The 16,077-nt window shown below is 35.8% G+C and overlaps 1 protein-coding gene and 1 non-coding gene across 2 annotated transcripts; both read left to right on the forward strand.

Moving 5' to 3' along the window:
• Positions 1-44: 44 nt before the first annotated feature.
• Positions 45-10,939, forward strand: LOC142982562 (uncharacterized). Its single transcript, XM_076129115.1, has 20 exons — positions 45-403; positions 529-710; positions 949-1,027; positions 1,330-1,560; positions 1,953-2,092; positions 2,369-2,495; positions 2,689-2,794; positions 3,103-3,219; positions 3,512-3,615; positions 3,768-3,884; positions 4,214-4,339; positions 4,520-4,627; positions 5,152-5,331; positions 5,657-5,752; positions 6,070-6,176; positions 7,185-7,332; positions 8,016-8,117; positions 9,509-9,640; positions 9,973-10,124; positions 10,729-10,939. Exons 1-19 carry the CDS (start codon positions 254-256, stop codon positions 10,114-10,116), a joined length of 2,496 nt encoding a protein of 831 aa, XP_075985230.1. The 5' UTR covers positions 45-253; the 3' UTR covers positions 10,117-10,124; positions 10,729-10,939.
• On the forward strand, positions 6,725-6,795 carry TRNAG-GCC (transfer RNA glycine (anticodon GCC)). Its single transcript has one exon. It is a non-coding gene; the product is annotated as a tRNA-Gly (tRNA).
• Positions 10,940-16,077: the final 5,138 nt, after the last annotated feature.

The raw sequence follows: 16,077 nt of genomic DNA on the forward strand, positions 1-16,077 counted from the left end.
TGGTTATTTTAGTGACCAATCAGTGACCACAATTTTATAAACAACCAAAATGGCTATCGCTGTCACGAATTGACATAGAAAACAGTTGAAATTGAATTTTGCAGTGCTATCATTTAATTTTATAACTTTTTTAAACAGTTTTCTTGTAAATATTTGCGAATATTTGGACGTAATCTTTTAATTACAGTGTAACTTCGATACAAAGCTGAATAATAATACTCTTTTCATTTAGAATTGAAGGATTGTGTATGGTATGGATATGGAAATCGACAATGTTGAAAATTACAGCAGTCCATCGGAAGGTGGGAAGTTTTCTCACTTGAAATCATTTGTGACTGCAGCAAGAGAGTTTGAAGCATCTCATAGCGAATCTGCTGTGAATTTGATGACTAGATATTTAGGGGTAAGTCTTACAAATAGAACACACCAACCAGCCTTTTGTTTCATGGTTATATTTCTATATAATTCAACATTCAAGCTACATTTGTAAATATAGTGTTCAAATTAAGTATTATTATGGTTCTCCAGCTCATAGCATCATCATGCGACCTATCAATATTCTCACCTGGTCGTTCGGAGGTGTGTGCGTTCTTCAGCTCCCTGTGGCGTATCATGTGCGACGCTCGCGGTCCTCACTGGGCTGGCGTGGCGGTCCTGGCGCGGGCCGCTATAGAACCCAGTGCGAGACATGCCCTCACTCATACTTACAAGTTAGTAAACAATTTGTCACTTAGTTAATATAATGTTTTCCATCTATCTATTAACAATTTCTGTGTGAAATCCACTTTTTAATTTATCATGTACCTGTCATCTGCAAACATTAAATACAGCCAATGATGATGATGAAACTTAAGAAGGCTGTGAAATAAGGTTTCTCTACCACTCTATGTTAGAAAATAAACAATGGATGGTTCACAGTGTTCTTGAAAGATGCTTCTTTGTTCACAGGTTTATGCCAATACTGGCACGCTTGCTGACTGATTCAATATCAAATGACAAGAAAATTAAACTGCTCTCTGTTATGCAGGTCAGTGATATTTACTCTATAAATCTTTTAACAATTGAATGAATATTCCTTAACAAAACATGATCTAAGACTTTATTTATGTAATTTTCTCGGTTTCTTGCTCATTTTCTCTGTTAGAGAGAGGATAGGAGGTAAGAAAATATAATAAGTTAATAGTATTTTTTACCACAAAGGGTCAGCTCACACTTTCAAAGAGTGACTCAAAATATAGCTATTTTCTACATCTTCTTTAAAAATGCATGCACACAGTGTAGCCGATTCTTGGTGAAACTGACCCTAACATACTATACTACACATTACAGGAAATATCCTACGGCATTAAAATCAGCTGGCAAGAGTCCTACCTCTCCGGCCTTATGAAGCAACTAACTGAATGGATAACACAACCGATGGTGGAACCACAACATCGTACCATTGGCCACAAGTCACTTACGGTCCTTGTCAATGTGTGCTATGGAAACCTGCCTGCTATCTATGCTTTAATGAGGACTGTTGATACTAAGGAGTTTGTTATACATCTTATTAGCTTGAAGGTGAGTTTGTTACATATTATTTTGTTGAAGACTTCCTATGCAAAGTTGTATTAAAGCAGACTTATTGCTAAAGGTATATTTTAGCACACAACCTTAAGGTAGAGACAGGATAAATAGATGAATATAATAATGTAAGTTTGGAACAGCAATACAAATAAAAGCACCTGTTTTGAAATAGGGACTCCTAAGTATTTGTTTATGTATAAGTGACAGAAATGTGAGTGTTAAAAAATTTATGTAAATTATAACTACCAAAAATAACCAGTTAATATTCCATAAAATTCTACTATAGTGACATAAACATATACAAAGATGTGTTCTGAAATAGCTGCAGTAATATGTACTAATATAATTAAATGCTATTCATACCACATTTATGTAATGTTTTCCAGGATGGAGGCTATGGTGGTGTGGAAGTGTGCAGACTGTTGCTATGTCTGTCAGGAGCGACACGTGGCGCGGCGGCGACCAGACAACCCGATGTGCACAGCTATCTGTGCTGTACTATGAGGACTTTCAACAAAGCTGTCAGGTAAGAAGTAACACTAGTATCTGTGGTACTGAGTTGGGTGTATGGAGTGATAAACCTTTGCAAAATATAAAACAATGATTCCAGGGTAGCTTTGATATTTGTAATACTATTATAGCAGTTAAGCGACAAAAAGAATACTTAATAACATTTGTTATAAAAGTGTGGTAAAGACGGATTGTGGAAAAGGAGTAACAAGGGCCTGATGCCATTAATAGATGGAATTAGAAAGAGAGAGAGTAGAAAGTGTGCTTAACTTGACTTATTGTTTGTTTCCAGTGAAAGAGATTCAACGCAGCTACTTCATGCATACACATTCATCAATGACCTATGCAATGACAGCAATCTACGAAGCTTTGTGCTATCATATCCACACTTCTCAACAGCCCTCACTGAAGGGCTAAAGGTAATACATAAAACTTCCTACAACTGTACAAAAAAGAAAAAAATACTATGATTATTTTTATCACTTCTTCATGAGTTGTATTCACTACACAAACCTACCATTGCCGTGCTTGCTTCGCGATAATCTATGTGATAAAATGTAGTTAATCCAACTTGAGATAGTATTTCTTATTATAAGGCTTATATTATTTCAGGATGTAGAAGTGTTATGCAGAGTGACGCAAGATGATGGAGACGCAGACACTACGCCTGGCTGCCTGCAAAATGTGCTCAAGTTTCTCACTGTCCTAGTTACTTTAGGTATGAAATATATTCATGTTATACTAACCTTTCCTACCATCTTTCTATATACAATTTCATCTTCATTAATAACAATACCGGCTTAATACATATAGATCAACAATTTGAACTTGAAATTTTGTCTGCATTCTTATAATAGTTTCTGAAAGAGTATCAAACATTCATCAACCTTCACAAAACATTGTGCTTGAAATAATATACAACTTAAGCATTGTAGTGTCAAATAAACAACGAAAATTTTGGAGAGACATCACAAATATTTATTTATTTACTTGTAACAGAATATGCTCAACTTATTTATGTTCCAGATCTATACTCACTAAGGTGTCATCATAGTGCACTAGTGTGCTTGTGTATGAAGGCAAGCAGGACATGTCTGCCAGAGTCCTTGGAACTATTCGCCGCTATAGTATCGCAATACAGAGGTAATAATACATTTTGTAATAGTGATTAATATAAATTCACGTGGGAGTGTCATTATTTAGATTTCGACGTGGAATTCGTTGATATGTCCACAATTTTTCATTTATGTATTGTATGTCTGTAAAAGTCTCCACAACGCAGGAACAATTTAGTGCAGAAGTTGGATTTTCGTAATTGAAAGATAATGGTTTATTTTTCTGTCTGTATGTATTGTTATTCACAATTTCTCGAACTGTTTCTGCAGTTAACAATTGCTACATGTATGGTAGTAATATTAATTTTTATGTTTTACAGATGAAGGTATACTCCCTCAAGAGTTGATATCAGTGATCAGCGATGGACTGCCAGGTCTGCTGGTGCCACCAGCCTTAGAACCAGGGAAAGCTGGATTACAGTGGGTATGTAACAATACTTATATGGATGAGAAGTATTTCGTAATTAAATATTGTGAGGGAAAGATCTATTTACTATTTTTACCTAAACTTGTTTTAAGCCACATAAAATGTTGTTAAGTAAATATTAGTATAATGTTACTATGTTGTTTTTACAGTTGCAAGTAGTAGGTGCCCTTTGTGAATCAAGTGAGACACAGGAGCGAGTTCTACAGGAGGTTACGCCAGATGCTTTTGAAGATACGCTGTACAGTGTCCTGCAATATACGTCACAGGTAAAATATAGTTTAGCTTATAATCCTATTTTATTGTAAAGTTTGTTTCTGTTTCTTACTTACTTCTGCTTCGAAACTCAGACAAAGGCATATGGGTAAAATCTACATCTTCATAACATTTCGAGTTTAGTTTATAATCGTTGCAGGATCACAAAAGTGAATATTTATTTCTAATTGAAAATATTGTGAGGATATAAATTTGGTGCATACAAAATTGTTTTAGTATTTAATTTTCGTTATATATTTTCTTTATACCATGTAGTATATTGAAGTAAAACATCTCACGAAAATGTTATAGAAATTATAGGACCCATTTTTTTATTTTTCAGAACGGTACAGTAGGTGTGGAGGCGTCTCAACAAGCTGTAGTAGTGGGGTGTAAGACTGCGCTTACTTTGGCACCCCTCGACAGACAGTGGGAGGCTGCACTAGCTAGAATGCTGGCACATCATCAGGTTAACATATAAAATATAAAAGATCTGATGAAAAAGGATATAAAATAATTACCTATTAAGCGTAAAAACTTAGTTATTTATTTAATTGAAATTAATAGAAATTTGAAGAAAGATACATTTAAATTCAGATAGAAGTAGGGATATTATAGGTATTTGATAAATTCTTTGATGTATATACAGGTCAGAAAACTGCTGTGTGCGGGTCTAACAAGCAACAACGGTCCGCGACGTCGACAAATATTGCAACTCGTAAAACATCACTACTTTCCTTCAGATCAAATGAGTCAGGTATGTCTTTATAACATAAACTCTGCCTTTAACTCTGCCTCGCCCCATATGGTGCCTTTACTATTTGATCGATTTGAAAAAGAAATATGTCATATTGTGTTTGTATGTAATTCATTAATCAGTCAGTCAGTAACAGTCAGTCAACGTCTTTACTGTGCTTGTATAATTTTTTCTAAACGTTTCTCAAATTTGTAGAATATATTCATATTAAAGACTGGTGGTCCATGTACTTTTGATTCAGATTATTTTATACTAGCTGACCCGCGCAACTTCGCTTGCGTCACATAAGAGAAACATAATTTTCCCCGGTTTTGTAACATTTTTCACTGGTACTCTGCTCCTATTGGTCGTAGCGTGATGATATATAGCCTACAGCCTTCCTCGATAAATAGGCTATCTAACACTGAAAGAATTTTTCAAATCGGACCAGTAGTTCCTGAGATTAGCGCGTTCAAACAAACAAACAAACAAACTCTTCAGCTTTATAATATTAAGTATAGATTGATGATATGATCTGTTCGCAGGTGTTCGGCGAGTCTCTACAAGGTGTATCGGACAGTCAGTCGGCGCCGGTCCGCAGCGTGTCGTCGAGCTGCGCGGGCGCGTGCGGCGAGGCGGCGTGGGGCGGACACGCGGCGCCGGCGCAGGAGCGAGCCATCGATGTGCTGGTGGCGCGCCTGGGGGATGCGCTCAAGGGGGGGAAGGTAATGTACATAACTGTCTACGATGTTAACAGCTGGCATATGGTTTCTACCTGGGAGGATTGGCGATAAATGTGCTCTTGTCTAAATAAAAGATTTGAACTATTTTGTAAGCAATTTTATTAAAATGGTTTCAATACTATAGATCATCAGGATTATGCTGTCTCCACAAACTTTCATATTCACAATAACTGGAATGTTTTTACCTAAAGGTTTAGGTAGTTTAAACCTTAGTCAATTTTAAAATCCTTAATACGTGATCAGAACATAACATAATAAATTAACATTTCTATGTAGTAAAAGTAAATTTATATTTGATTGTTTTCAGATTTCTGACATCGCAACATCCAGTGTGATGGAACTATACGGCTACAAAATGACTTGTTTGGAACAAAGGCTGCACTCGCATTCTGTCGCTTTACAGGTAAATAACATTACCAAACCCAAGTATTACTACTTCACGAAAAAATAGTAAGTCATATACCTACTCATAGGTACAAAAAATTGTTCTTATAAAAAACTTATACCTTAGTAAGGTAATTTGTGTTTATGCATATTCATTACATTATCTCATTTATTATGTTAACGAATTATAGATACAGAACCAATAACTAAGCGTAATTTCACCATAAGACTTAAAGATACTACTAAATCGTGTTGTTATTTATCGTTTCGTTAAAAGCAAGATTGTACTTATTTTTCAATATCAAAATTAATGATAAACCATATTTATTTACACAGGGTGCAAGTGAACACATGGCATCGTTACAACATTCCCTAGCGATGCTTCAAGCCACCAACTCGTCGCAACAAGACGTATTGTACACCACACAAATGCAAAATGAAAGGTAATTATCACATTCACTGTATCTCTGAAATACCGAAACACAAATAAGTGCGAGAAATAATTTACTTACCTACTTTCTCTTGTGTTAGATATCACGACAATAAAAATAATTTTTAGTTGTTAATTATGTTTATTCGAATTTTACTGTTTCCTATTTTATCGTATTTAGTACAAATATTTCAGAAATTTTAACATTATTGACGAAAATTACGAAAAAATGTAAAATAATGGTCATTGTGTACGGTAACAAAAAATTACGAAATTGAAATCTTTTTTTGTTAAAGTTTTTTTACCATATTGATTAAAGAAAAATGTTTAATGGTGATATTGACAACCAGTTTAATTTGACCGTTAGTTACTTGATCACATCTATTGTAAGAGAGGTCAAGTTATAATTGATGGTCGATTACTCGATTACCTACTCGTATTTTGCGTAATGTTCATACAATAAACATGTTTTCGTTCAACAGTTCTAATCGCAAAAAAATATTACGTGAATGTAGGTCAAGCAATTTCTTATAATCGGCAATTTGAGCTAACATTGTATGAGCATCGGTGGTTCAGTGGTAGAATGCTCGCCTGCCACGCGGGCGGCCCGGGTTCGATTCCCGGCCGATGCAGATATCTTTTTGTGGTTGTTTTTGCTATGTTTTACATTATGTGAAATTCTTTTTTGTAATTTAGTGAAATTTCATGAAATTATTCGTCAATTTTTTTTTAAATTTGTTATTTCACATTATTTCTCTCTTTTGCTTGTCATAATTTTTTTCCAACAGAAATTATTGTTTTAAATTTAGTTTTGCAACTTACGGATAAATTATCATTATTAAAATTATTAAAAGTATATAAAATATGTCAGAATTTCACCTTAAAACCGGTACTTATTCAACAATAATAAAATAGTTTAACTTCGGGCAAAGAAATAGGTACCTACTCAATTTACAAAACTAAAATGGGAATATTTTTTGTGACCAAAATTAAAATACCAATAATTGTATTAATAATACAGGCATAAGAAAACAATAGAAGACCTGCACAAACAGCTAGAAGATGCAGAGAACACACTCCGAGGGTTTCGCGCTAAACTGGCGGCCGAGAAACTTGACAAGGAAAACCAGAAGGAACATTTACATAAAGAGTTTCGTGCACAGATCGCTGTAAGTATATAACGAGAAAATTCTAGTAAAATATATAGGGCCTTTACCCATTTAAACCCCCGGTTTCAGAATCCGGGGGTTAGTGGTTTTTAAAGGCATTTTTTGAACTTGTCTACTTTAAAACGATGTATAAATAACTGTGAGTATATAACAAAAAAATTGTGGTCAAATGTATCAGGGCTTTTACCTATTTAAGTAGTTACTTAAAGGTATTTTTTTAACTTCTCTACTTTGAAACGATGTGGTCAGTTTTATGCTACAAATAGCGGACTGGCCCGACCTCGTAAGGGTAAAATAGGAAAATATAGTACAATAGGTATTTTCTCGTTGATTTCATTCCCGTGGTAATTTTGAGGCCATCGATCTCAAACAAATCTTGTCCCAATAGTTACAAGAATATTAAAGAAAGAACTAATCGCGTAAATTCATATAGATTTATCTTAAAATAACGTGAATTCTTTTGGTACTCCTAAACCCTTAGATATCATTACACCAAAAACATGTAATGGTGACCTCACTTGCTGCTTTACTCTTCTCCGTTTTGATATTGGGTCATATTTCCGAAACCCTTGCATATTTTATTTTCATAATTAATTATGTTTTTTCATATTGACATATATTTTTTTTATATGATATATTGTTTTTTTTTTATATCATTGAACATACTGAAAATCTTTTTACAGAATATGGAAAGTGAATTTAAAGTCCGTGAGCGCGAAGCAGAGGAGCGTCTAAGGACAGCCGAGGCTGAGAACAAAGCTCTACAAAAGAAATTAGATCAACAGGTGAGACTTATATTATAACGGTTCTCAATAAGTTGCGAGATGTATGAATGTCATAGTTAAGTAAGTTTATAGGAATCGTAGTAGGGGTGGCTTTAGCAGGTTGATAGGTGCCTTCCCCCATACAATTTTAGCGTTATTTATATTTACTAGCTAGCCCCCATAGAAATAAAGCGTTGTTTGTGACAGACCTACAGGTTTTAAAATTTTAAACGCTGTGGTTGATTGAAAAAAAAAATATTTTGTGTTTCGTATTTTTAGTTTAATAAAAAGTTTAATAAGTGATTAATATCGCCATAATCGATTAAGTGATTAAACGAAAATTCGCCTGTCTGTCTGTTACCATTATAAGACTTACCCCCGGTTTCAGAGGTTCATCGGTAGTTTGTCTATTCAATATCGTTTTCTTTTAAATGATTTTTATATGGGTTTATACGCTATTGAATAGGAAAACTACCGCTAAATGTACTCAGAAATCGGGGGTAATTCTTAAAATGGTAACAGACAGACAGACGAATTTTCGTATTTATAAAATTAGTATGCATGTAGGCACTCAATACTGGAGTCATATCTCTTTTTAGTACTAGTTTTTAATATAAACATCCTATAACTTTACATTGTGTGATATTTTACGATTTGTTCGAATCGAAACCAAGTTATAGTGACATTTTATCACTACTGCGATAAAATTGTGTTGCGTGATTTATTTGATGTGTCCAATGATACACCTGAACCAAACGTGATAGTTTTTGTTATTTACCATTTGTAATGAGTTCTTCAATAAGAATTTTAAAAAATGTATGCGCTATATATCGCTCCACCGTGGCAAAGATATTTTTATTTTATTAAAGGGTTTCGGGTTCGAATCCCGGGTCGGGCCGAAATGTCGTTTCAAAGTTTTCTAAAAAAATAATCACAGTGTTCACAGTGTTAGGAAGTTGAGGTCATAGACCTCCGTGCTTCGGAGATTACGTAAAGCCGTTAGTCCTGCGCCTAACCTCACCCTGGTCGTGTCGGACTATGTGAGTAAGGGCGCGTTCCCACTATGTCGTAAAGATTAATTTATCAGTCGACGACTGTCGTCTCTAGCCGTCCCCACTGTCACGATCATCTGTCGTCACTGCAAAAAATGTCGTAGACGACAGTAAATCGTGTCGTTCTATATGTGAACACCTTCATTTAAACATATAAGCCACGGCACTTAAAACTACACGACTATCTGTCGTCACGACATAGTGGGAACGCGCCCTAAAGGAATCGAGAGTGTATCTGTGTGTTGTGCTCACACTAGGCCACTATGAACAAAGTCCTGCACGGTTGGCTGGTTTCATTAAACCTAGCCCCCGTAGCCAAAATCGGCCAGTACAACATTAATTGTATTTTTTTATGTATAGGCTAGTAAAAACAGTGAGCTGGCCGGTGTTCTGATAAAATTCGAGGAGCGAGTGAAGCAGCGGGATAAACGTCTGGAGGAAGCGAGCGCCAACGACGCGGCGCTCAAGAAAGAAATAGATCAGAGAGATACGGTATGTAGTCTTTTAAAAAAGTAATTAGTGTATATTGATTGTTTTTGTTGTTTTTAAATTGATAAGTGTGATGTAGAAGTACATTTTTTTATTGCTAATAGTTCTAGTTATGTGTGTAGAGAATATGTTTATAACGTGGTAAAAAAAAATTGTACATAATACCACTGTATTGGTAATTAAGTATTTGAATTTAATTTTACGAAAAACATTTTTAAAGTTAATGTGTAATTTGCTTTGAGAGTATTAACCTTTAACACTTTTTTCTATTGATATTAGTTTAGACCTAAGACAATTTAGGGAACCAGGTTTTAAATATGACATTTGTTCCCCAGACTATAAAACAACTAGAGAAGACAGTCTTAGAGCGCGAGAACCGTCTGTACCAGCTAACGACACAGCTAGAAGAAATGAAACGAGTGCAAGAAATGGTCGCCAAGCTGATGAGCAAGAGTGCTTCTGGCAACATACAGAGCTAACATACAAGGTAATACTAATACTAATTGTTATAAAACGCTGAAGAAATTGTTTGTTAATCTATTGCTTCATATTCGAAAATATTCGTGTGTTGAATGTCCATTTATCTATCTATATGGTATGCTAGCTATATTATTATAAGATCACGCTATGACTAATAGAAGTGTGGCAGTATTAAAAAATGTTCGGGAAGCGGGAAAATGAACGTCTACGCAGACGAACTCGCGGGCGGTCGATAGTTGGATTCGTAAAATATGTATCTACAATTCTCTTTCGTAATCAGCTTGTTTTGCATGTGCGTATATATTACGTATGTCCCTGATATTATGACTTATTAGTCCTAACGTTAAATAGTTATAATAACTGGCGCGGTCGATAGGGTACGCAAGTACCAAAGGTCTCTAGGTTCGAATCCTGGTTAGGGCCATAAAGTTATTCTTGAATTTTTTTCTTAAGTATTTCTTAAGGTTGGTCCGTGTACCCAATTTAAGGTCACAGATGTCCTTATCTCCGAGAGCCCCTACATTCAAGCTGGAAAAATTCTCATTTTCCAAATATAATAGTCTTATATTTTTAAAAACTCATGATTTATTTGATTATTTATTTACCCACAGAGCATGACCTACGGTGGGACCACACAGATCTCAGCAAGCGAGAGGAAACTAGATGTTATTTTTATAATGATATTTTCCACACGATCATAGATTTTAATATTATTTTACAAGTATTTTGTTCATATTGACATATGAATGGACTCCAATAAAAATTGATAATGATATTGTATAGTTATTATAGTGGCGGACTTAATAAAATTATGAATATGTATTATTGTGTTTCATTGTTCAAGCGACTGCATATTATCTACTTGATTACAAGTAAATTAAAGAATGTTGGTATCGGAAATCTATCGCTAAGGCCGTCTCGCTAATGTTATCGATATCGCCTCAGCAATATAACTGAATATAAAAATCCAAACCGCAGGAACATATTTGCAGAAATAAACTAGTTACAAGATTTTTTTAACCCATTACTGTCCCACCGCTGGGCAAGGGTCTCCCGTATCTTGGGAAGGGTTAAATTAAACCATAAGTCCACCACGCTGACCAAATTCCTGTGTTGAAGATTTACTGTAGTTATAATGATAACTTTTTATAGAAGCCTATGTTATATATAAATATCCACCTAGAGGGAGTACGATACAATTTCAACCCTATCGGTCGTTGAAAGCTATCGATAGTCGTGCACTCGTATAAGTATGGAAAAAGCAAAAATAATTTAGATATCATAGAAAATCACGTTCTCCAATCGTTGTTTTCGGTGCTTAGGCCTAAATAATGGAGACAATGAACTATTTCAATAATCTATAAACCCCTTTTTCCCTTCAAAAGTATTAATAAAGCACTCTGTGCCCCAGAGCGAAACTACACCCCTCAACTTCCACCCTAAGCATCTATAGAAATTTCCTCAATCACGATAATTTCCTTCCCTACAAGTTACAACGAAGTAGCGAAACAAACTGGCCAGTGTCAATAATAGCGAGTGTGACGTCACTTTCATTGTGACCTTGAACTAGTGAGTTTGGGACCGTTTATACTTCGTCGGGAGAAAATGTCGATTTATTTTTAGTTGAGCTTTTCACTGCTTGGAGGTAAAGTTTTGTTTGAATTAAGTAAATACATTTTGAATTATGTTAGGTATTTCTTTTTTTAATGTGTGGAATAATTTAGACCGTTCAGGAATGTTTAGACTTTATATACAGGGTGTAAATGACAGCTAACCGAAAACTTTACTGGTAAGTTTGTGACACTGTATGCGCGAAATTTACTCCAACGATATTTCCCGGAAATGATTGGTTCCCGAGTTAGTCATTTTAGAGCGTTCAATGTATAGTGAACAACGCGATGTATCTCCGCGCATGCCTACGAGATTTCTGGCGGCGGCGGCGCGCTGAGCGACGAGATGTCGCGACGCGTCGTAGGTACGTACCTACGCGTACCACCACGTCTATGCGCTCACTAGTGTGCAACGCTATCATTATACAACAATCTTATGTATCGTTTATGGTTTCGTAAGTAGGCCCGTATGTTACAATAGCTCATAGTAAAATTGTTAGTAGGTAGGTACCTACTTGGCTTACGTGAAATCAAACAATAATAGCAAAATGTATCCAATAATAAGAAAGTGCTAAAACAAATTGTTATCAATGTCTATCAACACGCAATTACTTGGTGTATGGCGAGAGTTTGAGTACCTTTGGATCCGGACGTACAGGTGCAGATCACGCCATGCACTTCCACGTGGTTCACCATACATAACACATCAACATTTCTTCCTATTTACGAACACAACTGCACTTCGAAAACAATAACAACAAAAATAATAACAATAAAAACACTAACAACTCAAAACCGGGACAATAACAAGTAATAATAAACAACAGTTCACACACGACACGACGAATAGGACATAACGAACGACACGGGTGAAGAGCTTCCGTCTTCCGCGAGCGAATTGCTCGAACTATTAATCAAAGAGAGCCGCCGGCGCGGGCGCCTCTCCTCTCACACGCGCCGCCCCTCGCCCGCGCCACCCGCTCCCTCCGCGCCGTCCGCGCGCGCGCCGCCGATTTGGTGACGAGCGACGAGTTAGGATCCCAGCGAGAGATTAGATTCAATAAAATATTGATGTGGCATTACTATTTTTACTTGTCACAGTTGTTACTCGTTGCATTGTAGTTTTATTCAAATACCAAATAACATTACAAACATTACTGATGTAAGTTTAAAATACTTTGATATTTATAACATAAAATCAGATTAAAGTAAATAAAATAAACACGAAACGTTTATTTAATTAAACCATAAAAATGTAGGTACATTACAATGATAACAATCAATATCCATTAATATTCTTATCAGAGAAACTAACTTATCATAATTCATAATCCCCGGAGAATTGCTTAGCATCCATTTTGCCGTATCCCATCTATGTAACATCCACGCGCGGTCGCGGCGTCACGCGTCAGTACGGCCATCTACTTTTCGAGTCGCACCGCGCTTGTATGAAGTATGAATGAGCGTGTAAATATCGAATAGAATTTTGCAAGAACAAATGGAACAAAGCGACAATACATGTTAAATTGTTTATTAGAGATTTTTATAGCGCTAAAGAATATCAATAGGATTTTTTGTCGTTCTGTATGTATTTGTACGTGTAATAATAAGATATCACACATTTTAAATCTTATGAATGTTTTTTTTATTGGAGAGCGGGATAATTATGTAATTTTCATTTTTAACATAGAACAAATACTAAGTAACGCTGCATACTAGTGAGTGTGAGGCTGACGGCTGTGTGTGTAATCGTGTCTGTGTGGCGCGCGTAGGTACGCGGCGTGACGTCGCCCGTCGCGGCCGGCCGCCGCCGGCGCGGTGTCGTTGGCCGAACAGCTGATAGCGAATTTATACGTTGTTTTAATCCATTGCTGTTTTTTGTGAAAAACAGTAATATGGCGGATTTTTTTTCATATTCATGTTGCATTGTGTAGTATTAACGAAATAATACCAAAAAAATTAAAAAAAAACGCATAAAAATTCGGAAAAATCAAGAAAAAACCGATGAAAATTTTCAGCGCCATAAGCACCAGAATCGTGTCTAGAATCATTTTTTTTTCGTTTTCGGTAGGCTGTCTTTTACACCCTGTATAATTATCTGTCACTTAACGAACATTTTCGAATTGAGAATCTCCTTTTTTGCAGTTTTATTCTAAATAATTATATCTATCCTTAGGAAGTGGGTTCGGATACACGACTTTTCTGGGGGAAAAGCCGGGCTATGTGGTGCTGATTAGGTAGGACCTACTGCCACTAGGCTAAGCCTGTGCCTATACTTATTTGGTAAAATACACTTTTTAGACAAGCTTTCGCACTACATAACAATTCATCTCGTGTCACACACTTCTTAAGTAAGCAAACAGCCGACAAGCAATTCCCAATAAGTAATCTAGTCGCCAAATAATAATTTCATGATCCAGTTTTTGGTGTGCCTAGGATTTGAACCTAAGAACTTTGCGCAGCACACAACTATATAACCACAGGTTACCAAATTACACCCATGGGTACGTACACAATGACGTCACATCCCTTAACCCTCGGAATCGATACATAATGTTTATTTACTCTAGGAATGGAAGGCAATGGCGGCACCCCGGCTTAAAAGCCTTTCTCAAATAAATGTATTGTATTTGTTTACTCACTGTTATGTTTGTTATTAGTGCGAAGTGTGTTTGGCGAAAGTTTGTGGTATTTTGGTAATTCATTTTGTAAGTAGGTACACTCGTAAATAGGTAATAGTTTTTGGAAGCTGGGATCTGTCGGGCTCTCCCGCCGGCTAGGCGTTCTGGCTTTAAATTTGGGCATACCAACTAAAAACCTGACGGTGTTCCTTCAACAGTCACTATAAAGTGGCCAGGACGCGGTACCTCCAATACAACACTGTTAAAAATACGAACACTGTTACATATGTGCATATTTTATTTTACAAATGTCTTTTATACACAGGATTAGGTGAACTAAAAAATAGGAATTAGTTTGGGAAACAAATGCTATTTTTTTAAATGATTCGCGCGTACCTATTGTATCCACACTAATTATTTCAAAATGAAGGTACCTACAATCTTTCTTAAAATATTGATGAGGAAGTACCTACTCAGATGTAAAATATTTCTTTAGCACTAGGTAACCTTAAGAAGTCTAACTTTTAGACCAAAATTCGTAGATTAAAGTCGGGAACCTATAGTTTCGTGAATATAATCGTGACAATAGACATTTTTCGAAGAAATGGTGCATACATTTTCATAATCTGAATGGTAACAACGAAGAGAGAAGACGAGACACAAACAATAAGTAAGTATTACATCATTCAATTTGTAAAATGTCAATCCTTCACAACTTTAGACAGTTCATCCCACATTTCCGTCTATCTGTACATTTTAATCAATACCCGTTGACCACTGACCACTGGCCGTTCCCTGAAACGTATTGAAACCCGAAAACTCCGACAAAGTCTGAATAGTCCTGAACATGGCCGAAACCAGACAGACATGCTCTTTTGTACCGTACAATTGTGAACAAAATGTCTTAACATTTTTTAAGATTTTTTCTTAAACCATTACTGGCCATTGCTGGCTTAGTGCAATGGACATAATTTATGACTTTAAGAAATCCGTTAAACAATTTTTGGGCGTGCAAGGTTTTGTCACGATGTTTTCTCTCACCGTTAGAGCAAGTGAGAATTATTTAGTATTAATTATTTTAAACACTTATCATTATTATTTGACCTACCCCGCGGCTCCTCACCATTTTTGTTTAGATGTAGGTAGATATGTATAGCTTACGAACTTTTCCGGGATATTATCTGCCACACCGCAAATTTTTACCCGGATTAGCCGGAAAGAAAGATAAAATACGTAATAAAAAAAACATCAATTAATCAATTAGTATAGGTTCTCCATTGTAAATCGTGTAAGTACCAATTTATAGCTTAAAAAAATAAAAGGTTGTCTTTTTGTTGTTTTGACACTAGGTTGAAAACTAACCACAAGACAGAAAGAATCAACATCGTTCGGCCATGAAGTTTAAGTTATATCTAAAACCGTATCACTTGTCCCCTCAGCAGTACTCATTCATTTGACAAGTGGTAGGCATCGGGGCGCAGGTCACATCTGGTTATTTGGAGCACCTGTGTCACGACGGCCTCCCGAAGGTCGCTCGGAATAACACAAGGTTGCGCGCTGTCACCCCTTTAACGCTTCAAGTTTGTTCAGTTGTTCACGCTATTTAAATATAGTTTTGTTTAGGTATATGATTATTCTATGTAGATTGTGATACACTGTTTTAAAACTGTATAATATGTACCTACATATATTATATCGATGTGTTTATTTGTAATTCGAATTAAATATA

This window comes from Anticarsia gemmatalis, chromosome 22 (assembly GCF_050436995.1).
Source record: "Anticarsia gemmatalis isolate Benzon Research Colony breed Stoneville strain chromosome 22, ilAntGemm2 primary, whole genome shotgun sequence".
Taxonomy (NCBI): Eukaryota; Metazoa; Arthropoda; class Insecta; order Lepidoptera; family Erebidae; genus Anticarsia; species Anticarsia gemmatalis.

Bases quoted from the DNA above. Each gene is read 5' to 3' on its own strand.
- LOC142982562 (XM_076129115.1), top strand. From the start codon at position 254: ATGGATATGGAAATCGACAATGTTGAAAATTACAGCAGTCCATCGGAA. The intron at 1,028-1,329 runs GTCAGTGATATT...TACACATTACAG, and splicing joins AACTGCTCTCTGTTATGCAG to GAAATATCCTACGGCATTAA. The intron at 2,496-2,688 runs GTAATACATAAA...ATATTATTTCAG, and splicing joins CCCTCACTGAAGGGCTAAAG to GATGTAGAAGTGTTATGCAG.